Below are 27307 nucleotides of genomic sequence, written 5' to 3'. Positions count from 1 at the left end.
TTGCCCAGAGCAAATCATGTCAAACCTCTTTAATTTTCTTCTTTGCTAGACTAACTGGTCTGGTGTGTGAGGAGGAAGTGCTTATGTAATATATTGACTTTAATAAAGTCTTTCCTGCTGTCCTAATGAGACATTCTCATAAAGAAAGTAAGGAAATACACGTTTGATGAAATTACCTAAGATGAGGATGTGTCTGGTAGAATAAATAATTAGCAACAGTTCACTGCCAAAGGAGGAGCACATTTCAAACTGGGCACTTTAAGACACCAGCTCAGATGTACTGCATATTCTCTTGGATAAAGAAATAAAGCTCAGTGATATGAGCTTGTGAAAGTCACCAAAATGGGTAAAGTTGCAAGCACGTAGAAGTTCAGGTAAATATTTCATTTTGGAGAAATGCTCCTCATTACACAAAATAACACTTAATAGAGACAATTGAAAAATGTTACAGAAAGTAGATGGAGACAACTGATGAGGCAGCAGCAATGCAAAAAAAAATGACCTGGAAAATACATTGAGAGTGGTAACACGAGTAAGAATAGATGATAACATAAAAAAGCAAGTCTTAGTGAGGTGATAAAGAGTTGTGTATGCACTAAGACACACCATATTTCCATCAGCTAGGCCTTAAATAATTTGTTGAAATACTGTCTATTTGGAGGAACCACAGTTTGAAGAAAGTTGTAGATACAACACAGACTGAAAAGGAAAATAATAATAAACCCTAGAAATTTAAGAAATGCCACTTGAAGGGCAATACTGAAAAACTGGATTCGTTTTCTCAGGCAAAGAGATGACTGAAAGCCAGAGAGGTACACATGGAAAAAGTTCTTATTAAGAAGCTGATGACAAACTATTCTTCTATACAACAAGGATGCAAACTTTGCAAACTAGTCATGCTTTTACAGTGTATTTCATTGTAGTGCACAGATACTGAGAGAATATGCAAAGAAGCTAAGTCAGTTTGTGAAAGCAGTCAGTAGCAGAATGGAGCTCAGCCTGCGCTAAGACAGAGACTTCAGGATTCCTAAGAAAACTTTTATATAGTCTGGTTTTACTTCAGGTAATAGAGTCATCAAAACTGGTTTTTACATTCCAGACGATGGAATGTAAATGGTAAAACCTGGTAACACAACAGTACATTTTAATTTGGGCCCTGAAGGGGCAATCATTCTGGCCAGATCAGTCTTGCTGAAAATTGTTTAAATACTATATGCATTTTTACAGGGACTTAGTAATCTGTTTTGTTCAAAACAAGAAAACACTGATAATTATTTAGAAACCACATCCCAGTTATTCAGGTTCAATATTACTTTAATTTTAATTTTTATGAACCATGCTATAGCACTGAAATCCTTTCTTCAGCATTAAGAAAGCTATTAATTTGCTTCACAACTATTTTTAAACAGTTGTCCATTATCGACAGAGAAGGTTATTGCAATACATTAGTTCTACACCAATGCATTTTACCTGTTTCACATAAAACAAATGTTCCAGTCTGTGTCTATCCAAAACCACAAGAAAACACATGATTAGTTTTCAAATGAGAGATTAACCGGACCTGTTATTCTGGTGCTGAAAAACGGCTTTTCTAAAGTTACTTAATTTTTGCAAGCTGAAAAAAACTGAACTCCATCAGGATCTGCTTCCTGAGTGGACTTTTCAGATCCCTTAAAGTTCCTTAAGGAGTCACACATTTTTAACGAGAAACATTACAAAGCTCGCAGTTGGAATATGACTCAAGAACTGATCCTGTAATGTCTCATGACATCATTAACCTTGGAAAAGCTTGCCTGAGAATACTAGATAACAGCACACCATCAGCATCCTAAACAGACCATCAGGCCCACATTAAATATTTAGTATATTTCACCAGTGTCACTATCTGTAGTCTACCTACAGATAACATGGAGTAATTAACACAATTCATGTTTTAGTGTATTAATGGATGAGTAAGCATGTAAAACTGCAAACAACCATGTTCTCATTAATTTCTTTGTCAGCTCACCACCTGCTTATCTTTACATTTCCAAATTACTCATTATATTCTGTTCCTCATTCTCTTCCTCATTTAATTTTGCTATAACTTCTTTATTATCCGTTTTTCTTTTTTCTTTCTTTTTTTTTTCGCTTCACATCATCTCTGCAAAGTTTCTTATCATCTTCCTTTTCTCAATTCCACAAACCCTTATCCAACTTCTCAGTGTTCCTCTGTCACTAAAGCCACTGGTTTTTGCATTTTTGTATATATTTACATATTCACTCTAATCATCATCAAGTTCAATCCTGGTGCTGACATCCTATATTTAAAGTTCTGACTCTTCATCTGCACCTCTTGGGGCGTCTGCAGGGTCCATCTTTGACAAAAAGTCCAGATAACATCAGCTATTTAAATAGGAGCATAAGTGTAAATAGTGTGCGTGAATGGGATACACAAAACTCTCTGAAAGGATGCAGTGATCTGCATTTAAAAACAGCAAGGCTTGACTCCTTCACTCTTAATTGTGAACTGATCTCCACCCCCAGCATCAGCTACATAGACTTATACACTACATGCCTGCCTTTCCCTCTTCTTGCCTCACTGAATGTCATCCAGAGGCATCCCCCTGAGTTATCCTCTCCTTTTGATGAGATTACTAATATTTTTAGCTTTTCATGAACCTATCATCAAAGTGCACTGACAGTCTCTATCAAGCCACCACTTATCATAAAAGGCTCTCAATCTGGACTGAGCCTACTAAATGGTAACATAGTACAAAAAATAGTAAGAGACAACGTTGGATTTATTCTTATTACAGAAAAGCATAATCTTCAAGGTTAATAAATTGAGGGCAGGCTTTTTCATAATAGTAAAATGATCTCTAAATAGTTATGCTCAGAAAGCACCTATTGTAGTAGTTCACCATGGATGTAATTTTTACAAATATTTCATCAAAAAATCATGTTTCCATGATTTGCAATTTCTTTGCTTGCTCTTTTTGTAATCATCCAACATTCCTGACTTACATCTTCTAGTATTATAGTCATAATTTCAAAACCTAAAGATGAAGTAATGGAAAATATTTCTTTTTCTACATTTCCATGTATGCTTTTTGTTAAAAATAAAGATTTTGCTATGTCTCCACAACACGACATAATGCCTCATGGAGACACATCGGGAAGCTGAAAATAAGTGATGTTTGGTACCAGAAGAAAATCTACATTCTTCTGGTTAGTTTTACATTCGGCAGGCTAATTTTATACTGAGATCACAATATATAAATGAAGACAGAGAGTTTTATTTAAGGCTATATACAAGTTTATGTATAGGAGTTAAGATATTAATTAAGGTTAAAATAACTGAACTGCTTCTATTAGTCAAGTTAATGTACCTAGATGATCCTGAATTATGCATGAAGCTTCCAAGTCGTTTGTATTTTCCCCTGTTTCCTGCTGAATTTCAGGTCTCCAAACTCTGAATAAAACCAGACTGACAGAAAAGAACATTAAAGCAAGTGGTATCATTTTAAATGTAGTGTTGCAATGGCCAACAAAGTTCTTATCAGAGAACATACCAGTAAGTCCATTTTTGCACACTAGCAGCTGAGCTCAGAAAATCACAGGTTTATGCCAGCGCAGCCTATGCAGTTGTCTATAAAGGTCATAAAAATTCATATTTTTAAAACAACTTTAAAATCACTATTGAGAGCACAATTCAGAAAATACTTTGCAATACTAGGGAACAGTTTACATAAAGCTTTGGAACTGTCCCTCCTTTGGCTTTGCTAATTTTCTTCATTATTTTGTCATTATTACCCCATAGGCATCATAGTCATATCAAAAATTTAGAAATATTTAAAACATAAATTTGTTTAATACCTTGCCAAATCCTGTTTTCACCTTAAGATTCATCTTAAAAGTAAACCAATATAGTTATCATTCTCAGGTGGATAGACAGTTTCTGTCATTTTTTCTATTATCTGTCTTTTTTTTGTACATAAAAGGAGAAATTTTGATGAATTAAAATGAATGCTTGCAAGTGTAAACTTGTTTAATGGAAAATTAAACATTTCAAAAATCAAGAGTCCTGCAATACCCAGTAATAAATAGGATATTGGTTTAGATTGTTTTTTACTGTTCTCTCTTGGTTTGGAAATCAATTTTTAATGACATTATCAGTTAGGTTCTTAAGCACAAGCCAAAATATTATAAACGTAAAATACATAAGTCTATAACAGGAAAAAAATGAAAGAAATACTTTAAATGTCATGTCTTCCTGACATATCCTGTTCTCATTCTCCTATTTAGTGAACATAATTTCCAAGCAGATTAATGAACAAATGCTAACGAACATCTCAACACTGTACCCAACCACAACATACCTCTTTTTGCTACATAGGTGAATCAGGATTTCTTTTTCTTAGAGTGCATTTATGTGCACACAGGTAAGTTAGAAACACAGAAAGTCTGTCAAATCTGGGTTTTAAATCGATGGTCTTGGGGTCCTGGTTGTGATCTAGCAAGGATTATTCTGGAAGATATTCAGCCTGGTTTGATAGAAATAGCTGTTTAACAACTGTATAAGGGAAGGTCACTTCCTCTCAAATTAAAAACTCGGCCATTACAACATGTAAAACATGCCTATTACTTAAACATGCAAGACGGCATATTGTCTTTGCTAACCCCCTCATGGAGCCACTGCACTGGACAAGCCACAGTTTTCACCATGGGCTTTCTTACATTGATAGGATGAATGCTGACCTGAGACGAGACAGGTGCCATGTATTCTGTGGGAACTGCAGTAACTCATGCTTTGGGAAAGCAGAAATGAGTATTCTTACGAGGTGATTTATGACTTTCCAGAAAAGATAATGCAAGGGAGGAGTCAAAATAAATCTCTCCTACCAAACTGAAGGCTGCAAGGTCTGTGAAAAAAGAGTGAGTCTTACCTTTTGCTACAGCTCCTTTTCCTACCAGTTTGAAAATATAAATGACTGCTAACCTGTGCAGTGGACCAGTGCTTTTCTTTTCACCATACCCATTTACAGTTTCTTCTTCCCTTACTGGCCTTGAACAATGCAGCATAAAAGGGGGGTTTTTATTGCTACTAGGTCTGATCTAACATGTTTCCAATACAACATTTCACAATGTCAGGACCCCAGACACTTGCACATATAATTTACTTCTTCATGTGTCTCCAGAATAAGTTAATTCCACCCCAGAATGAATTATATTTTCACTCCCCATATTCTAGAGAAAAATAGGAGAAAAAAAAAAATAATCCCCACCAGTGAAAAAAAATAATTCAGCCTGAGATCTCAACAGAATGCAATTTCTTTGCTGCCTATTGTCCTCTCTATTTTCTAGGATGTGCAAAAGATTCACTGTCTTCTTTTGAACTTTCTCTTGTACCTTCTTCATTGCTTCCTCTTCTTGAGGTACTACTACAAAGCCAGGTGACAGCTGTACAGTAATTGCTCATCACTCCTATTTCTTCAGAGATAACAGCAGAAGTTCCACTCTTCCCTTCTTAATTCCTCTCAAAAGCAACTAACTATGCCTGATCTGCTGCTGCTTTTCTGCTACTATCTGAAATATTGCCTTCTTTTGATCCCAGCTGAGGTATAACCTGACTTTCCTGAGAATGTTCTTCTAAACCATGCAAATGACACTTCAATTACAACTAAAAGTAATTGTTAGAAATGAAAAAGTTAATCATTGAATTAATCATCAATTCTCAATATTTACTCTTTAGAAGTCTACAATCAAAGTTAGTGTTAAAACAGTCCTTAATTAAGTAGGAACAAAGCAAAGGGTAAGTTGTAAGAAAAAGCTTGAGATACACAGGTAATACTGTTTTTTGCATAGTAAGTTCCAGAGAAAGTATATCTCAGGGCAGTACAAAACTGGATATATAACAATAAAAAATAAAATGTTTTTCACTTAAATAGACACCATGCCTTCATTAATGAACTGTCTTAAGTTAGGAAGTTTAGTAGATTAAAATTCTGAAAATGCAACAGTTCTTATCCATCAAAAGCTTTCGTTTTCAGCTTTTGAAAGTACCAGAACAAATGGTCCTTTTCACAAGTCCATTCTTAAAACCAATTTCCCCCATCACTTCAATAGCAATCTTGATTACCATTACTGGGATGGCAATAAGCTTTCTTCTAATTTCCTATCCCAAGCTGGTTATGGGGAAGCTACCTAAATTATAGAGCATGCTATGCTATAACGCATTACCAATTCATTTAATTTCAACCAGGGTTTTTCTTGCTGAAATTTCTAAAATGTATTTATTCACCTCCTTCTAGTATGATTAAGGGGTTGAATACTAACATTTGGACAGCTGTTCAAATGTATCTGAAGAGCTCTGAGCTACAGAAGCAAATGTAAGACATTTGCTCCTTTTGTTTTGCATTTCTAATGTACTTATTTCTGTCTCCTTTCAATCTACTTATTGAATTAACGTGTACCATCTGTCTGAAAATTGGATTCTTCGTGCTTTCCCCCTATTTAATCTACTGTTCTGTCCCTCCTGCTTTCTTAATTTATGAAATGCCACCTACTGTCCAAATTTTTTGATGTACTGCTTTACATTTTATCTTCCTTTCCACCATCTTCCAGAAGAGCCATGGTTCTCAAAACCAGTGTAATTTACTAGCCTGAATGTCTAAAAACTTTTCACATCCTTTGTGATGTTCTGGATACTCTTCAAAAATGTCTTCAGTACTGCTTCAATGAAATTCTCTTTTCATAGCTTTTTATCAGGCTAGGAACAGATGCTCCTGTCCTCTCAATCCTCCTGCCAAAGCCTAATTTTTTCATTATTAACTTTTTAAACCAACCTCTTTCTCAATCCAATTTATAAGCTAGCTCTTTTAAGGTACTGCCATTGAAAAAGAAAAAAAAAAAAACCTAGCAGTTTAAACCAGCACACAACTATGCAATATTTTGGGGTATTTACCCATCAGTGTAGCCATTAAAGCCACATAGGGGCAATCAAGAAACAGGCTACGATTTCAGGGTCCTTTTGTGGCAGCAATGTTTTTACATTCCAGCCTTTTCTTAGAGCTAGAAGCAAAGGATGAGTGCATCTTCTCTTCCCTGCCCACCTTCCTCCTACACCACAGGAATAAATTGTCGCTCATTAAGTTAATATGCCACATTAGTTTACAATTAAGCTATCACTAGCAATAATGATATATAATGCACATTCATCATAACTGCAGTGCACAATTCAACATAAACCTGGCAAAGTTTTCCATACAACTGCTTATTCCCAACACACTGTATAAAGAAAATAACAATTTGGACTCATTTGAAGGCCACTACAAGTAAAGGGAGAAAAAAATCCCTTTTCTATAAGCTTCTAAGCAGCTAAAATCCATCACTTTCTGGGCTGCCCACAGGTACACAATTTTTTTCTTGTTTACTGAGTAATTTGGTTCCTCTTCATACGTTATACCAATTGGGTACCTTTTGTACAGACACTAATCAAAAAGGTGCAAACACCAGTTGTACCCATGCAAAACACAAATATCCTTAGTCAGTACATAGTATATTGAAGACACAAGATAAAGAGAGTAAGAAAGTACTCACAACTAGAGGGAAAATATATTAGTATAGTATGAGGATGTATTTGCTTGTACTTGGTAAAACTCTTGAATATTTTGAGTGTCCACAAGAGGGAAAAAAAGAAAGAAAAGAAAGAGAAGCCATGTAAGGGCATTACAGTGGTGGTTATTTTTTTGCTAGAAAATACTTGTTAGTATATTTTCTCAAGAGGAAAAGAGTCTCTGCCAAAAACTTATGATGTCTAGAAGTCATAGAAGATGCTGTTTCTGTATTTTATTACACCAGATGAAAGTGGAAAAAAACCTTCAAATTTATTGATATGGATTATTCTTATTCCACAAATTACAGCAGTGCAAAATTTTTCTGGAATCCAGGTCTCTGTAAACATTTACAATATACTGTACAGTATATACAGTATATAGTTACCTATGAGGTCTATAGTGGTGTAAAAAGCACACTGGAATAGATTCTGCCAGTGGATTACCGTAAGCATCAGCATCTAGTTTTTGGAGCTGCTTTTAGTATTGAATAAAATAATGAATCAGCCATATATACTTTTCATGGGACAAGAAGTGAGAGGCCAAAGGACTGAACTGAGTCATTTTCTTAGTAAATGTTTCTTAGGAGAATTCAAAGTTACAGAGAGATCCAGTCTCGTTAATTGCAGTTAATACAACATTCATACATATAATGAACAAAGACACCTGAACAACAGCAACCATACAAGGAGCTTCTTTCATATGCAGACACCATAGAAAAGATAATAATAGAGCTCCCTGAAGAGTTGGAAAACAAGTGGTTTTCGCCCCTGTTCTTTTCTTACTTTCAGCACCATAAGCTCTATTTTCCTGTCCCTCCTGCCCTAAGGGAAAAGCCTTGATCCAGAATGGTGTAAGACTACAGAAAACATGTATAACAGAAAAGAGAGATTTTTGGAAGCTAACACATTAATATTTTTTAAACACACTAAGAGCCTTAAATCAAAGGTGTTACACAGCAAGGGTAAGTTCTTTGTTATTATCCAACTCCCATTTATTTGGAAATCTCGAAGACCGTGGCTTTCTTGAAATAATTCCAGGCTTTCTTGGATCCTGCCAAGGCAGAGACAGAGAAAGAACAACTTCTCTTGTGATACTCTGATCCTTTTTCTTCCATTCACAGTAAGGACCACGAAAACCAAAGTCACACAATCCCATCCCCCCACTCCACCCCACTTCAAGACTGAAGCAGAGTGCAGAAAAATGTTAGCTTCGGTATAAGCTTTGACTAACACAGTGTAGATTCTTATGTTAATAGAAATCATAGAAATTTGAGAACTAACACACCTATTATGTCATCTAATCTATGCAGTTGGCAGGGAAGGATTTGTTCCCTCAAGCATATTTTACATGGCTTTATTCATTCCAATTTTAAATGTCAGAGCTATGAAGCTCCCACTGCTTTCTTTGAGAAAGCTGATTTGTTTATTGTTTAAATTAATTTCACAATCTCCAGTTATTGCAAACATGCTCAAGATGCTGTTCTTAATAAAAATATGGAATGTCCTCAGTAATTTATATCAGCTCTAAAATAGCCAGTGAATATCCAACCTACAAGTTCTCTTGAAATATATCTTTGCATATAGCAGACTGTTCTTTTACTATTAAGAATGCAGGAATCTCTAAGTATTTGGCAGTCAGCTTCTGATGCAATTACAAAATTTTATCCAAACTGATGTGCTTTAGTAACCAGTTCAACGTGATTCATAAACTTGGCTTTTTTACACAGTTTTATTTCTGAATGAATTTTTTAGCTATTTCCAAGCACTACTAGGTAGCAAATACCAAAAATTACACTTTGTTCCCAATACTTTTATATTTTTACTTCTTTATTAATTCAGATAAAACAAAAGATTTGAAAATTAGTCAGAAACATTTTTTTTATTGTTAAGTTTCCCATCTTGAAGAATAATACCTATCCCACTCTTACATAGAGGACTGGTGATATTGAAGGGATTATTTAGAATAGATACTCAACTTATTTTTTTACGTTACTGGGAAGGCAACTCAAGTAAAAGTAGAGATCCACTGTATACGTAACTTTGCTAAGCAGGAAGATATTCATATGTACTTAGCTCTCAAGATAAAAATGATTTTTAAGAGTAACCATAATTAGTGTTAGCTGTAGGTGAAACATGGATAACTCTAAATATATATAAAATTGGGGTAATTTTATATTTTATCTTTTCTTTTTGAGAGAAAAATTTACTAGCCTACTGATTCAGTTACCTCCAGGTAAGATTTGTGTCCAGTAAAACCATTTCACCTACACGGAAAGAAAATTACAGGATTAAAAGGACTGGGGATAAATCTTTACAATTCTCATATATGAAAACTTTCTCACTGGAGAAATATTTTCCAAAGTCATAAGGAAAATGGACACACATTAAAAAAGCCAGCTCTTTAATGTACTATGATAGCATCTGTATTTACTGTACATGATACGATCTTTATGGCATACAGAGATTGTCTTTTTGTTTGAGCTGCCTAAAATATTGTACTGGTCTCGACCTTGGAAACGTTTCTTTAGCATTTACTGTATTATTACAGAGATCTTTTGCCAGAAGAGTCACTGCAGAGCCATGACTCTTAGGGGGCTTTCCATATTAGGGGTTTTCTTGCTCTGGATTAAGCATGCCAACAGTATTTAGTTGCCGTTCTGTATTTAGAACTGATTTGCAGGAATGGATTTTGGTAAGAAATGTTGAAACTTACTCTATTTCATTGAGTTAAGTTCACTCCCACAAGACAGTTTAGGGAAATATCCGTTAAGAAAGCTCTTGCAAACTATCCAGTACTACACTAGCCACAGCAGATTTCTATAGCAGCTTCCCAAATACTTCAGGAAATATGCACTTATTCACCCGCAAAAGACTGTGAAGAATGTGCATTTAAAATATTTTTAAGTTATAGTTTACGGGATAATTATCATAGATCCTTGAAAAATAACGATTGATGTTTAAACAGAAATATATTCAATTAAACTACTAGCTTAAAAAAACACCACTTGAGGAAAATATAAAATGTCTCTTAATTGTCAGTCATAAACTTCCTATGAAATACCTTAGCTCCACTTTATTAAAGTGAAAAATGTTTAATTTAATTTACGATATAAATTGCATAGCACATCAACACAGGAGATTCAAATCTAAGGTTAACAGTTAAGTCATTTCACTCCCATAGCAACCTTTTAATGTCCAGATTCTCATTCTGCACTGTAACTGTAACACTACTGAAAGATTTCTCCACATGTACCATTAGTAGGACATAATCCTGGCATGACTACCTGTCTGAACTCACGCTGGAGCTGCAATACCAACTGTTACTGTGCTCCCATAACATATGACATCAGTAGTGGCTATCCAATAAATAACAATCCTGTATTTGCTTTGGGACCATCTTATATTTATCTGTCATATCAACACTGTTGTTACAATATCCTGCTGATGTCACCCAGTAAGAGCTGGAGTTTTTTTATAGATGTCACCAGCCATAAACAGAAGTGTGAACTATTGCAGGTTTATTTAATCTTACTGCCACTGCATCCTTATCCACAATAGTTTGAGAAACATTATTTCCCAGTCACTTGGTCTGAAGCTAGGGCTGGCCACAGGAAAGAAAGGGCTCTCCTGTGGTAAAAAGCACAAGTAAACTAGATCTAATCCTGATCTGTAAAAAGAATTTTCTATTTGACTTTAAAATACAAAGTAATCGGAAAGATGTTTCATAGATCAAACTAACATATATAGGAAGCAGTGAAGAACCACCTCATAAAAACTCCAACTTGTTGCTCTTCAAACTTCAACCCTTTCTATCAGAAAAGTCTTACAGTTTAGTTATACTTTAAGCACTTGTCTGCACGTCCCAGCAAGCAAGCTATTTTACACTGAAAGGTGTATCGTTTCAAGTATTAAATTTCTGCTATCCAGACATAATCAGCTAAACCAACCATGAACCTTGTTCCACTTTAAAACAGCTTTATAATTCCAGAATACACTGAGGGACTGCAGAGCTGTAGGAAAACAAAACACACACACAAAAGTTTTCAAGAGCTATGCTGCTCCTCTTTCATAATAAAGACAATCCCACACAAAACTTCAGAGAACACAGATGACAGAGAGAAGAAAAAGAACTTCTACAAAGTCTCAGTACAAGTGAAAAAAATATATTCTGAGCACCAAAATCCTCTGATACATTACTAGGCTACGCAATGGCAAACGCTTTTCTTGAACAATTTTTTTGTATTTGCATATGAACTTTATGTTAACAGACAGGATGTAGAGAGTAAAGTTCATAACGTTTTCAGTTCAAACTAATAACAGCATCACTTACCTAAAGATTGGTCTTTGGAGATGCTTTTTCTTGATTGTAACACAATCATCCATTTAAAGTTGGGAAAAAGACTTCTTTCAGCAAATAACTCCACAAAGATGAGGGAATAATCAGGAAACTTGTTCTTTGCTACTCTGCTGCAGAGAGCACACAGAATGATATTTTGGTACTGGGGGAAGTCTCCCTCCCTCTTTCTGACAGTGGAGCAGAAAAGGGCCATAGAGGCCACAAGAAGCCAGGCACAGCTGTGCACTACCAAAGCGGGCAGGCTGTGCAAAACTGGAGTCAAGTTGATCGAAGCACAGAATTGCACTGGATTCCTTTCAACTGTGCAAGAAAAAAAGAGGAGCTTTGCCAAGGGCTATCCAGGTAAAAATTTGTTAGATTATTCCAGCCATGAGAGCACTTCTTACACATGCTGGTCAAAGTCTTAAATGCAGAGTCACTCTCTCTCTCTCCCTCTTTAAAACACACTGTTCTGAGGCTCAACTTTTTTTTTCTTCAAAATAAAAGTTGTGCAGCTGTTTCAGCATTCCCATGTGAGCACCTTCAGAAAGTTTGTTCTGGTAAAAGGACTGTATACAAATTAATGAAGACAGATGGATCTGGTCTGTGAGGCTGGCTCTACTTCAAGAGATTGTAATTATTTTGCAATCTGGTTTTTATTCACTCTGGATGATGTGTGGATATAACTATGCAAATTAAAGCACTGCTCATAATTTTTAGCATTCATAACCTAATAACCTAGACTTGGCTGAAGCAGAATATGGTGTTTGCAGCTGGTAGGACCATAACTACATAAAACAAACCGACACTACTTGAGTGAGGAAAACAAAAATGACCAAGTTCAGACAGTGACAGTAGCAAACTGTTACTGCTTGCAAGATAAGATTTCAACAGAGATCCAAACTGAAAGGCTTGCTCTGACATCACGCTGACATAAATCAGGAAGAATTCAACCGCAGCGAACACAGGCTGTAAACAAAACTATAAAGCAGAAGCAGCTGACCGTGGTTCTCAGTAAACTGAAGTCATAAACGGTTCAGGTGAGATGCCATTTCCCGGGCATGTCAAAGGGCCCATAACGAAGCTGTGCTACACAGGGCTTGACGGGAAACATGGAACCTGGCCAGATGAGCACTGAACCAGCAGCAAGCCATCATCACGTGTGGAGCTGCACACCGTGGCAGGACAGTACCCTGGCACCGTGTGCCCCCTTCCTGCCAGGGGAGGAAAGGACCTGCCACAGTTCTTGCTTCCCTGTGATCAAGCACTGGAGCTTCCTTGCAGCTTAACTCTTGAGAAGGACTCACTATGTGCTAAGTGAAGTTGTTGATACAAAGCAAGTAGGATCAGGAAGGTTTGTAGCTTTTGCAATTGCATTATGGGTTGAAGGGAGAGGAGGAGAGTGGTAGATTGACACAGGTAAGTGCATAGCACTGGGCAGTATCAAACTAAGTTTGAGGGATACTGTAAGTCCGCAGAAAAGGCAAGATAAGTAACGCTGAGATGTGTCTTAGGCTGTATATGACCAAGAAAGTCCGTATTACTTTATGAACATGTAATTATTAACTTAATAACAATTCCATTAAATACTACTATATGCAAACAGAGGTATCAAACATTCCAGTAATACGTGTTTCCACAAAGGAAAATTTAGAGGTTTAGTGGATTTTACTGAAGTGGGTAAAATCTCTTCCTAGAGCTAATATATATTGCATATACAACATAGTGACAGTGTCAAGTTTGGTTAGCCTGAAAGGACACAGAAACTGGTCCCCACACAAAAAAAAAAAAATACAAGAAAAAGTATTTTCTTCACACAGCCATGGAGTAATTAACTAAAGCAAAAATTATCAGTCAGCCACCACCAGTTATTTTCTGCCAGTTCAGGTCTTACCTTGCCCCACTCTTCACTCCTACTCCTTTGAAAAGCAGAGAGAAATACATCTTCATCAGGAAAACAATTACCTTTTTCAGATCACAGATTAGTTTTTGCCAAGATCTTAAATGATCTGAAGAACTTTCTTCAACAACATGCAGTGTTCAGAGTGTTGTCATATTTTTAAAGATTCTCATGTAGTCATGATCTTACTTACTCTTGCTTGCCAAGATTCATGTAGTTTTCCTTCTCTGTGTTTCAGTGTTTCAAAGGAATTTCTGCTTTTTGAAGTGTGTTCACTCAATCTCTATACAGAAAGCTGAAAATTACAAAGAAACCTTTCTTTCTGTTTCACATTATGTGCATAGGACTGCTTTACTTCTGTTATTCAGAGGGATTATCTGTAGCTCAGGCTAAAAATCCTGATATCTTCTGAGAGTTTTAAGAAAGAAAAAAGAAAATCTCTAAACTCTCAGTGAGAGCTATACTAAATATGTTTTCCCACTGAACTCCTCAACCTTTCATCTAGCAGTTTTATCAGTCCCAAAACTACTATGCATCTAAAAAGTAAATTTCTCTGGGCCTAGTCAAAGGCACATTGTTGTTCATGGGACTTCCATTGAAGCATGGCACTGTAAAAAGTACTATTTAGGGGAGCTGAAATTCCTGCAGTGTAATTACTTTGGCTTCTAGGAATTTTAAACTGTTAAAAAAAGAAAAGACAGGGAAAGAAAATATTAATATAAAATGGTAACAGAACTTCACTTTAATTGCATTGATTTTCACCTTCCAAAAAGACTTTTTGGACCATTTTTTCATTCAACACAGCAACAACCCACTGACTTTTTCCTTCTCATCATGTCTACATGTTGAATAAGTATTCAAACAAATTCTTCAAGAAAGGGCATTTCAGAAAGATATGATAGATTGACTAGACTGCTTGAAGCCTGAGTCCCACTTGAGATTATCCCTGTATTGTTCAGTGGAAAAATCACATGTGTAAAATTCACCAGGATGGAACTTTTTGCATATTATAGTATTAGAGCATATTGGAGCAATATCAGTCAATTGTAGGATATGCCTGGACCTGATACACAAAATGCACTGAAGAGGTGCATTTTTGTTAGAATGAGAAAGCCTTCCACTTGAAAGCATTATTGCAATTTCCAAAAGTCTTCTATAGATAACATTCATCATATTTCTTACTTCAGATGAATCCTTTCAGCAGTAATTAGAATGGTAAAACACTATTTAAATGATGCCCTAGTCATATGTTATTTAATTTGCTAACATTGGATGAAACTCAAGCAGAAAACTCCTGAATTGTTCGGGGTTTTTTCAGTTTGTTTTCCAGTTATTGTTGCTATCATTTGTCCATTGCAACCAATGACCACTGCTGTTTCTACGTAATGTAAACTATTTTTATTTCATCTCCCACGCATATGTTCATGTGAAAGCAAACTTTTGGGACAAAAAGCATGTAATACTCTACCACTCACAAAATCTGGTTTCCCTAACCTCAAGACTTCTAGCAATAGTTAAGTAACTTGATACCTAGTACTACGTCTCAAGGCAAAAGACTAAAAGTGAGCTGGGACCCAAAATATTTTAATTCTGCTTCTTTTAATGCCACATATTTCTTATTGATCTGCAGCTCTTTGGCAGAAGTCTAGAAATGTAATTATTTTTCCTACTTTAATTTCAAAGATATGGGCAATTAAGATGGCAAATTTAAGAACCAACAATCTGTATTTGTCAGACAGTTGATTCTTTCTACTTTCTAGCTAAAATATCTGCTGGTTAATGAAGATGTGTGTAGGCATTGCTGGTTAACAGCTCATCTACCTCTGTAGAAAGACAGACAGGTGCGAGACCAGCAGAAAGGGGAGACAAAGAAATTAAAAATGCATGATCAACCATATATGGGGAAAAAGAAATTATCCTTATGAAACTGTTGGAATAGAAGTGAGAAAAATAATTCTCACTGTGCTGAAAGAGTAGTAATTCTGTCAAATTAAAAAGATAATTTATCTAAGAAGCTTGCTGTCCCAGGGCCTTCCCTACGTAATATTTTCTTCAATGGTTTGGATGGAGATAGGTGATACACTTAGTCCAGCACTGACAATATTAAGCTAGTAAGCCCTTCTGAATGTCCTTAACAAACTGCAGACATGGTCAGAAAAAAAGAGGATATAAAAACCACCAAACTCTGCATACACATGGGAATAATCTGCTAGATAAGGGATCATTGGCTAGGCAGCACTTCTTCAGAAAATGCATGAGAAGTAGCAGTGAATCATCACGAATAAACTAAACATACTATCACAGTCTTATGAAAAAAAAACAAGCATCACCCTGGGACATATAAAAGGGAGTATCATCCGAAGAAAAACCTCCCATTCTCTCTGTATTCCTAAAGCTCATATGAAGCTTTGTTTCTTGCTTTGGGGCAACAGGATTCAGCAGAGACATACTGGACTAAACCTAGAGAAAACAGAAATCTAGAAAACACCTCATATGAGGAGAGGCAGAAAGTCACACATAATGTACCCTAAAAGAAAAATGAAAGCAAACATAACTAAAAATCTTCCAGATTATAAACATGGCTGTGTAAGTTTATGGAAACAGATTATTTTCCTTATCCTTGTGGTCAAGAAATAATGTGCTGCAAAATAGCTCATAGGACTATAAAGCTGTGGTAATACAGATTCAATGGTGAAAGGAACACTTTTCAATAGAAAATAATCAGCACATTAGTTGCTGAGAGAATCTGTTCATGGAATCGCAATGAGTAGGTTTCAAAGGATAGACTTTAAAAGGCTGTGTAAACACATTTCAGAAATTATTAGCCTGGCCTTGGAGGAGAAAGTAGAGTAAATAATCTCTGAATACACCTACCAACCTCATTGTTCTAAAATTCTTTGGTAGACAACTGCTATTATCAGCTACTAACTGAACCTGCTGTTTAGTTTAGGATTTTTGTGTGTGTGAAACCATTTACCAACCAACCGTATCATTTTGGCTTTTGATTCTTTCATCTATTTGCAACTTCATCCAAATTTTGAACTTTGGTCCTTAATTCTGGCAATGAAGTGTGGCACTTAAAGTGTTAATCCATTAAATGCCATAATCTCTGCTCTGCTTCTGTGCCATAATCTCAGCTCTGCTTCTGTAAGAAAGCAAGGGGTCAGAGGCTTTCCCCTATTGTTCATGAACAACAAAAGAACAAGCAGAGAGCTAAGTTTCATGCATTCATTTATTTTCTTGACTAAAATGGGGGGGGGGGGGGGAAATGACAACATACTTCGACATGCTTCTCTTCTTCTTCCTTTTCTTTTTCCTTTTTTTTTTTTTTTTAAATGTGTAGGCTTGAAATACAAAAATCTTAATCAGGACTTATGACAAGAATGCTGTTTTACTTTTCAGTACAATACCCTGCACCAGTTCACTTTTTAGGAAAATTGTAATGTGATTAAATCACTAACTAAAGCATGAAAAGGAAACTTTTTACAGTAGAAAATCAACGTATCTTATGCAACAAGATTTTTATTTAGGTATTTATATGATTGGGATTGGTGGATTATATCCACTCCATAAAGGCTGCATACAGGGTAAGCATTTAAACTCAGTGCATGAGAAACTGGAGGGAACAATGTGAAATCCATCTATGCCATCATTGTCACTTCAGCAAGGAAGAGGGTCTTCCAAAGCTCTCTACAAGACAGAATAGCTGTCACAGGATTTTCATGATAATGAGAGGGATATATCTGTCAGCACCTCCTTTACTAGCTTCCAGTCCACATGCAGGAATCTGCCTATATCGAGCCAATAAAATTGCCCAGGTGTCTGATGTACTGTTCCCAGACACAAGTTAAATGCTCTAGGAGATGTTGTGGTTGCCTGCATTACAAAGGGTAATCTTTATCATAAGCATGTCATGCTTAATATAGAATACTACCTACCAGAAAAATGTTTGTGTAATGATTTAAGAGCTAAATTATAGTTACCTACATTCTCCATACAGGTACCCCTATTCCTCAGCACAGTTCATCCTGTATGGATCAGGCTGAATGCTTTTTCACCCAACTGGTCTACCAGGTTTGCATTAAGCTTACTGTACTCTGTGTATAGAAATGTGTAGGACAGTCTCAATCTATTTCTTCATGTTGCTGTCAGAAAAACTCACTCTAAAACTTAACCTAATGACTTCTCCAAGCTTAAAAAAATAGACAGTACTGAAGATGATTGTGACTCATTCAGAATGCAGACAGAAAAGTTGGCAAATGTTAGTGGATCTATTGTAGTACATGTGGTAAAGCTCTGTGCAACAGTTGTGCAGACCTTTAAGTTCTGGCTTCCCTTTTTACCACTCATGAGTAAGAATATTTATAAAATTGTTTTATTCTCTCTTGCTTTCCCTGTTTACATGCACACACAAACTGAGCAGAGATTTACGTCAATGCCGTCATGCAGGAGATTAATTTCCCTGCTAAGACTTTCCTGCTCAGACTAGGACACAGGAACTTGGCTTCAGAAGCTTCCCAGTCCTTTACTACTTCTTTTATATTGTACTATATTTTAAAGGTCTAACAAAGTTAAAAGTAAATTAGTAGAAATACCAAAAATGCAAATACCAATGTCTCCTAAGCACATCGATTTTCCCACTTACTAAAAATCTTCTGAAGAAGTTGTATTTTGTTTTATTCTACCTGAAATTGTTAGGATTTTTAGTGACGAGGGAAGGAGGGATAAGAAGGAAAGGAAGGGAGGGAAAACAAAAAGGAGAAAGAAATTCCTTTGGGATATATGATGCTAAATTAGCACTGAGATACATAAGTCAAAACATGGCATTCTTTGGTTTTGAGCCAGTGTAATATTATTATTGGCCCCGCTGGATGGAATTTCAGTCTCTATTGGAAAACACTGTAATTGTATTTTCTAAATGTATACATATAACGGCAACTATATGTTGGACAATAGAGCAACTACTGACCAAGCATACTGTTGTTCTTTATTAGGGAAAAGGGTAATAAAAAGCCTGGGACTTAGTACAGATGGCCTACAGAATATGAAGCAAAAAAAAACCAGGCTAACCTCTTTAAAGATAATGGTTAAATTATATGTGTATGTCAATTAAACTATTTGGCACAATAATTAATTATAGCAAAAAATAGTTTAGAATTTGAAAATTATCCAAAAAGGAAAACATGAGTAACTAAGGCATATGCTAAGAATGGCTATTGGGCAATAGCAAGATCATGACCAAAAGTATTTCTCTGCTAAACTGCAGTTCCCCATGGAAAATAAATGGTCATTTAATAGAACAGAGGCTGTGCTAAAAGGAATCAGAAGAACATGGTAGGCTGTATCAACTTCCGCTAAACATAATAGTTCTCAGCTAAAAGACTGGAATTAAGAGACAAGAATCTATGACAACTACTTCTATACTACATAAGTTTTTCTTCTTAATTCATGTTTAAATCCAATTTTAAATTTCCATGTAGGTGGCAGAGTAGGAACTTTGAACGAAATTTAAAGAACCATCACAACCATCAGTCATACATAATAGAGAAACCATTGCAAGGCAACAGGAAAAACTGTAGTCCTGTTCTAGTAAATGGTATATGAAAAATAAGTATTACTTTTTAAAGGGTTTTTTTTCAGGCAATTCTGATGTAGATACAGTAAATTGGCGGGGTTGTTCCATTCTTGATTCTGAAATTATTTTGCACTGCCTTTCATCATGGTCTCCAAGGTCAGCTATTTTTTAGTTTTCTGGAACTTGCTTCAGTTTCATTGGTTAAAATATTCATGTCTAGCCACAATTATTGACATTTTCTGGGTTATGTCATGAGATTTCTGGCATCCAGTTTGAGTGACATGGAAACTTCCTGGAAATATACACGCATGCATCTCTCCCTTAGAGATTAGCAGTATCTGGGAGTTGTTGCAGTGTCTTTTCTATCAACTATTTGTTCTTCAGTCACATCTAGGTTACATATGAAAGAAGCTGTAACAGCAAAAACTCTATGGGTGATTATATATTATCTTACAAAACTGTTTCTCTAAAATACCAACACTAATAATACCAGAGCTTTTCTTTCTGATTGTGAAAATTGCTTTTAAATAATAGTTTCCCTGTAGATGTCTCGAAATCTGACATTCATCATTTTAAAGTCTTACAAATAGTGATAAATGAAATTCTGAGTTCAGCTCTATCCTCAGATATGTAACATGGCCATAGACAAAAAATGTCTTGTGCATGACTCAGAAATCTATTATTCTAATACAATAACATTTTGATCACTCTTATCTTTCTATTACAAAGAGATTCGCAAAATGTAATGCATATAGTAATGATCTGATTTTTCTTTTTTTCTTTCTAGCTAGATTCCATTATGGCCTTTGCAATACATGGTACTGTTTTTCAAAGACAAGAAGACTCAGAGAGTTTTATATTCTACATATAAATAACCTGCATTATTTTCCCCCTTATACCAGCTCACCATCTCCCCAACACCATACACACTTCTTCCCAAGTCTCTATTTACTGTGATAATATCCTTCCAAGTGTGCCAAGTTTATGTGTACTTGTGACAGAAGACTAGTGGGAAGTTTATCTCTTCTAGCAAAACTTTAAGGAGACCTAGAAGAAAACTCACCTGGGTTTTGGCAATAGCTTTTCCAGAGAGGAAAAATAACAAGCAAAGGAGAAATGTAGACTTTCTGAATATCAATATTTCTCTCTTTCCCCATCAGTAAAGTTAATTTTTAGTACGACTAAACTATGAAAACAAGGGTCTCCTGCTAACTGTAGTCTAGATACGAGAAAACTGAAACATATGCCAAATGCACAAGCTCATTTGGCTTTAAAAGTAGATGTGCAAAACCAACTAAGATTCCTTCAGCTTCTTGCAAGAGAAAGTGAGTACTATTATATTAGTATGGGAAATATACTGTACCTCCTACTGAAATCACTGGTAACAATCCTGAAAAAGGGTTCACCAGTGTGTTTGTGTGCAGGACCTGTTACTCCTTTGGATAAATTTTGACAGTCAGTTAATCTACTTGCCAGAATATCACTTATGTAGTCAACAATTCTTTAAAATAAAAATGGTCCTCAAAAGCAGTTCAGTGCTCACACTTTTTATCTCGGGTCAAAGTTTGCTAGCAATATAAAATAAAAAGAACCTAACTAGAGAATGTGAAACACACCAAACATTAGTTTATAAACAAAAAATGAGTCATGGTTTCCTGTAAAGTCTCTGCCTAGATTTTTTTCTCTTCCCTTTCTTCATGGAAATATGTCTTTCTGCATTCATATACTTAAAATCTCATTTCAGAAAAATTAATTTCAAAACTGTACTAGAATCACAAACTGAAAAAAAAAAAAAAAAGAAACTGCATTCAATTTATACCATAATTTACGTGAACTCAAAGCTGAGGCAGACTAATTTTCCTAGTCAAATTCTCTGAGATGTTTGAATGTGGGTGTAATATAATTGGCTTTATTACTCACACAATTGTTTTACATATGAATTTAGCATACATGTAATGCACTATGCTCTCAGCTCCAGGGAATGCACTGTTTTGCTTATCTACTAAAAAGACAAAGCACACACCAAGGCATTGTTAAGTTCCTTACGTATGTCTGTAGGACCAAAGAATGAATTGATACCTTTCATACTAAAGACCTAAAATTGAACTAAAAGCCACAAAGAACAGAATTTTTAACAAAATCTGTGTACTAATGTCTTTCATGGAATTATTAAACTTGTCATGAGTCACTACTGAATGATAAATGAAAACATAATATTTGGTAAGAAAAAGGTTTTCCAGTATGTAAAAACATATTGACAACAGCTGGAAAATAATTTTAGTAAGATCTAGATTAACACTGACCACTGTATAATACTTTCTGCTATTTGAACTGAAGACTGGGTGTAAATAAAATTCTGTTAATTCAGTATTTCCCACCATGAGTTGCAGAAGAGTCACCTTAGACATTTTAGAAAACAGGAATCCTTTCATTCACATCAGAGAGAAGTTTTTATCACACCAGTCCCACCAATGTCAGTGGCATTCACTGTATGATTAACTCACTGTCAGTTGTGGCCCTCAAAGAGCAGATTGAACATTATTCATTAAATAGACTGTTTGTGGTAAACCATACTCCCAACAAAAAGACCTATGCAGTTAGGATAGGTCCTAACTAATCAGGACATCTGCAGTGGAAAATAAAAAAGCAATCTGAAATAGCATTAGGAAGCAACTATCTCCATTCCTTTAAAGAAATGGGTTTTAGCGGATCTTGAAGAATACCTATAGAAAAACATACCCTCCACTGTATTTTAACCTTTTTCCCCCACAAGAGCCCTGAACTTGGGTAACACCTGTCAGATGTGCCTCCCAAAATATTAGTGAAGCTCACTGCTATTTTTCAAGTGAGTAATTACACCTTTTACATAAGAACCATATGAGCCATGAAGATGCTAAACATCTCTCCATATGCCTTGTTAGCAGACTAGTGTAGCTCAGAAACAGGAATGTTATAGAGAACAGTATCTAGTACTACCACTCAGCCCTGAGCAGAGCACTTAGCACGGTATCTTCTCCAAGTCTTAGACTGAGATGACCAGACACGGGTCAAATCAACCTTTCCGTAGCCAGTGCTCGCCTGTCAATGCCCTGTGCCTCACTGCAAACGGTGCAGACTGAGTGTGCACTGTTTTCTCCAATACTGCTGTTCAGATTCTTCTGGCACATTGCTTGAACTTCCTGTGTTCAGGTAAGTCTTGTGTTCGGATTGAGACAGATGCTCCCATTCTTCAGTTTTATTTGAAGTAACTCATAATATTTATTGCAAAGCCAATATAGTAAGTTAAAGACTTTAAATTCAATGACATAGAATGATTCTGGTTTGGTACATGAATGACTTCACTCTACAGATACATATAATCAAGAAAGTATTTAACAGTGGTGAGCATTTAAATAGCATGTAAAATGAAATGAGCATGTTATAATTAATGACTATATGAGAAGTGCTAAAATATAATTGTTCGTTTAACAGATGTTCTTACAGAGTGTTTGAGACATTTATGCACCTGGCTTTCACCCTGACTCTTATACAAGCAAGCATCTGTACCCACATGATTCTTGTCAGTAAAATGTCAATTACAACTAAGAATTTTTCTCACTTGGATCAATGCAATGCTATTTAATTATTCCTTTATCCAGATTAGCTGTATGAATTCTTCCATTATACTCTTTGACCCTTAGGAAATTATTCTTTCAGTGATACTATTGAGACCAACTCAAAAACCACGATTAAAGAAAACCATTTCACAAAATCATATAGCCTAAGGAAAACAGTATGAGCTACTCAGGTCAATTCTGCTAAAGCTGTTTTGGCATGATCATTTTTAAAAAGAAGCACAGGGAACACCATGAAAATACCAGGAAGATGTCTATACAAAACCAAGTCATTTTCTATTTCCGATAATGTCTGTCTTTCATACTACTGTGTAAATCACTGTGTTTGTGATTTGGATTTCTCTGGTTTGTGGAACTATACCTTCAGGGCGGGGCGGGGGAGAAGCACGGTTCAGGGGGAGTTCAAACAGTGACTGTGACTGTGCTGTACAGAAGCTCATGTTACAAAGCCATGGGGGGGATAATGATCAGGGATAACGATGAATTATACTTCCAAATGGCTCAGGGTACCAAAGCAAGAAACATGACTGCAAGAAGGGAGCCATTAAAAGCTCCCAGAGAGCTGAGGCTTTTTGGAAACACAAGGAATAATTGCAGATTTAAATAGTGCTTCATTGGTCTCTTCCAGAAATGGCTGCCAGCAGTGAGAAAATAAGCCAGAAAGTGGGTTTATTTCTTAGAATAACTGAGTCTAATGCACTTCACGTCTCAGTATTTTCCTGTTAGATCAGACAAGGACACAAACTAGCAAACTATATTGCAGAGGCTGAAGAAAATTGCATTGCATCTAATACTAAAAATTTTAAGGCTGCAAACACATATCTTTGGAAAAAATGAAAAGTGGAAGACCTAATGATTCATTAACACAAACATGCAGTATGAATCTCTGAAAACAAAACCAAACAAATTATGATGGTGATCTGGGATAAATATCTCAGAATGATACTACTGAAATACTTTATTTGCTCTTGACCAGTTGGATTTGCAAATAAAGAACATTATGCACTTCAGGTTGACACTGTAAACATCAAAAAGGGTACAAAACCTCTCAAGAATAACACTGTGATGGGCATGAGGAGCTCCAAATCAGATACGCAAGCAGTATTTTCAACCATCAGAAATGATATAAGCCAAGACAACAACCAGTGTTTGGAAAGAGATGCATGAACTGCAGAGTTAGATCACTGTGACAGTGTTCACAAGTGCTAGCAGAGATTATATCTCCCAGCATGTTATTTTACCTGTTTCATAACAGCAGGACACTGTTGACTTTTGTTCAAGTTTGTGATTACCTCCTGGATCCTTTTCTGTGGTATTGTAATACAGCCAGGTTTTCCCCATCCTGTGTTTGTACAGCTGATTATTGTTGCCTAAATGTGGCAAAAGTTTGGCAATTGCACTGCATTTTTGGACCACAAGTATCATTTTGAATTCTAATTTTGCTCTCACTGTACTTGCAGCTCTTGCTGTAAGTTAATACTCCAAACTATAGAAGAAATATGTACCTGTGTCAGAGCACTTTCAGAGCCAGCGGATGCCCCTTCCTCTTCTGACCACAAAACTTTGATAACTCTTTGCCAAATATAGTTGCCAGCCAGTGTATGATTGTTAGAAAGTTCCTCCAAGCCCTAAAAGTGATTATATGGATGTTTCTCAAGGAACCAGAGAACAAAAGAGGGAAGAAGCAAGTCACTCTATTCACTCACAGTAACAACAGCAGAGGGAAAGCTAAGTCTAAAAGGCAAAGCTATCATACAGCAAACAAATCACATTTGCAATCTAATTTTAGCCAACTAGTATCAAAAACATACCTTCAAATTTGCAGGAAAATATCCTTCTATTGGTAACTGTTGTAAGCAATGACTCTTCCTCGGACTCCATCTAAAGTGATGTTGACAAGTGAAATATAAATATGAATTGGATAAAAAAAAAAATCAACAACTGTATGTAACCACCTCGTAAACCACATTCATCATGAGTGGCAAGTACATTATATGCAGTTTTTCTTAGATTAATCTAAAATTATGACATTGAAGTGACATCTAAATGCATAGAAGCTTTGATTCTACCTTACAGATCTAGCTTATTGTTAACACTGCACAAAGCCTTGTATGTTTATGCCATATTGATGGTGGAAGCTGATCACTTCACAAAATGTCCTTTGTTAAGTGAAGCGACTGGCACTTCGAATAGATTAATGGTAAAAATAACCTGGTTATTTTTCCTTACATTGAATTTCCGTACATTACAAACGTAAACAGCGTGGACTGACAGAGAAGACCCTGGCCTGGGACCTAAGAGCCCTGAGCTTTTCATTAGTCTATAGACTGATCTTGGACAGGTAACTTTCAACTCAGAGTGCCTAAGTTTCAACACTGGGAGCTGATGGAATTTCTGCCCTTCAAAAGGTAATTTGAATTTAATGCATATTCTTTGTAAGAACAAGGTTTCCCTTCTTCCTTTGTTTCTTCTCCTGTATCTAGAAAATTTTCATTTCAGTGACTTTGTAGCAATAGTTTCTTTTGAAAACCTTTTCCTACATAGTCGCATCTACCTTTTTTATCCCTCTTATGTATCAGGTGCCCTAGTCTCATACAGATCTTGTTGATTTGTGGATATGTAACTCATTATTTCTTATTAGCACTTGCACAAATTCAGTATATCCTTTGGTATAAGCTTTCGAAAACTGCTTTCAAGTGACAAAGGGTAAGTACCAACTTGTTCTTAAGGTTTCTCCTTTGTTCCAAAACCACACTTACTATTTGGAATACTGCAGCAATTTCCTGCTGGTACTTTGATCCAAGAACATCATGAGCTATGCAGGTGGTTTCTGTCACAGCATCATTCATATTTTTGGCAGATTTTGAGTCTGCATAATATTCCCTGATAAATTTGTTAATGTGATCTGTGCCAAGAGAGGAAAACTTATGTTCTGCCAGCTTGCTGACAAACCCTATCAATGATATCAGACTTTTGCTCAGTCTGTAATGCAAATAAACCTCCACATCACAGTGAGAAATACTGAAGACCCTTGTAGAAGGCAGCCACTACACTTGACCAGGCTGATTCACTAAATCACAGGCTCACATGTAATTTTTTGCATAATCATAATCTTGGTTTTAACTAAAAAAACATATCTTGAGTCTGGAGTTCAGCAAACCTACCTACCCTTTCCCATCAACACAATGCAACCTTTCAAGTTAAGCAACATTAAAATGCAATAATAGCATCTGTCAATAACTCCCTTTAAGTTGAAACTAAGTTGAAGATACAAATCCGAAGAGGGTTATACTATTTCAGCTTCTTAAAAAACTCTTCACCATCTTTGACTTGGGGAGGAGTAAGGAGGAACAGTACTGAAATTTCACAAGTCAGCCTCATATAGGTTGGGGGGAGAAAGGTTCAAAGACATAACTATTCTGGACTGTAAAACACATGTAGAAACATGTAGAAACATAGGAGGTGTTCAGCACCCTTTCCAGCTATTAATTACTGTAATGGAGAATGAAATTAAATCTATTTTAATCTGCACCCATCACTTCTGGAGAGTTTTTGGTCTTCTCCCTCCCTTACTACTTCCATTGAAGTAATTTCCTTCTCCTTTCTGCCTCTCTTAAAACTTTTGATACACACCATTTGAATACCCCATTTTTAGTAGCACATTTTGGGAAGGCTTTGATTCTAATGTGCAGCAATTAAGGTCATAGGAAAGACTTTCAGCTAAAGTTGAATATCACAGGATCAGGGAAATAAAGGCAGCTCTTTGCACCTACCCTCCCTGGGTATGAACAGAGCCCAGGTGACATGCAAAAATAAATGCTGAAATACTAAATAGTAGCATTGACTTGTTAGGTAAGGATTTTTCACTAACACAGCAGTCATTTATAACAAGTTGGAAAAAATTTCATGCACTGTAATATTTTTCAGCAATGTATTTTAACCATTTGTTTGGCTGTGATAGTACCCAAAATTCCCAGTGGTAGACAAAGACATCATTGTACCATTTGCTATGCAAACAGAATAAAAAGCTGATTGCTACCCCAAAGATCTCGCAAAAGAAGTTATCTGAGAAATTACACATTTATATGTTATCAAGTCTGAATTTTGTTTAAATTCTCACCAGCAAGGACTGGTGAGAATGAATCTGCATCTTGACTTATAGGCAGAATCAATTATGCTTTGAGTCATTTTTTATAAGGTTCAAAATACAGAGAAATTACAACTATACCTTGTTAAAATAAGATTCCTTGTTTATTTATAGATAATTGCCAGGGAGCAGCTGTAG

The 27307-nt window shown here is 35.9% G+C and overlaps 1 protein-coding gene and 1 long non-coding RNA gene across 12 annotated transcripts in view; both read right to left on the bottom strand.

The window, feature by feature from the left end:
• Positions 1 to 27307, bottom strand: part of PDE1A (phosphodiesterase 1A) — a 219979-nt gene that overhangs the window by 106398 nt on the left and 86274 nt on the right. Inside the window, exon 2 of one of the 11 annotated variants that reach the window (XM_030488064.1) lies at positions 24834 to 24903. The exons of 9 other annotated variants lie outside the window; for them this stretch is intronic. Coding sequence is in view for 1 of the 2 variants with exons in the window: in XM_030488061.1 (XP_030343921.1) it covers positions 11928 to 11980 (53 nt within the window). In the remaining variant the exon portion in view is untranslated. Of the gene's footprint in view, positions 1 to 11927; positions 12852 to 24833; positions 24904 to 27307 lie in introns of those variants that run through there. One more of the 11 variants, XM_030488061.1, reaches the window with a different exon arrangement.
• LOC115608748 lies at positions 16229 to 20885 on the bottom strand. The gene is made up of 3 exons (XR_003991649.1): positions 20772 to 20885; positions 18803 to 18868; positions 16229 to 16293 (listed from the first exon to the last, which is right to left on the bottom strand). It is a non-coding gene; the product is annotated as an uncharacterized LOC115608748 (long non-coding RNA).

Source organism: Strigops habroptila, chromosome 5 (genome assembly GCF_004027225.2).
Source record: "Strigops habroptila isolate Jane chromosome 5, bStrHab1.2.pri, whole genome shotgun sequence".
Lineage (NCBI taxonomy): Eukaryota > Metazoa > Chordata > Aves > Psittaciformes > Psittacidae > Strigops > Strigops habroptila.
Note: the sequence above shows the minus strand (reverse complement) of the source record. Positions and strands in the feature narration are given on the sequence as shown.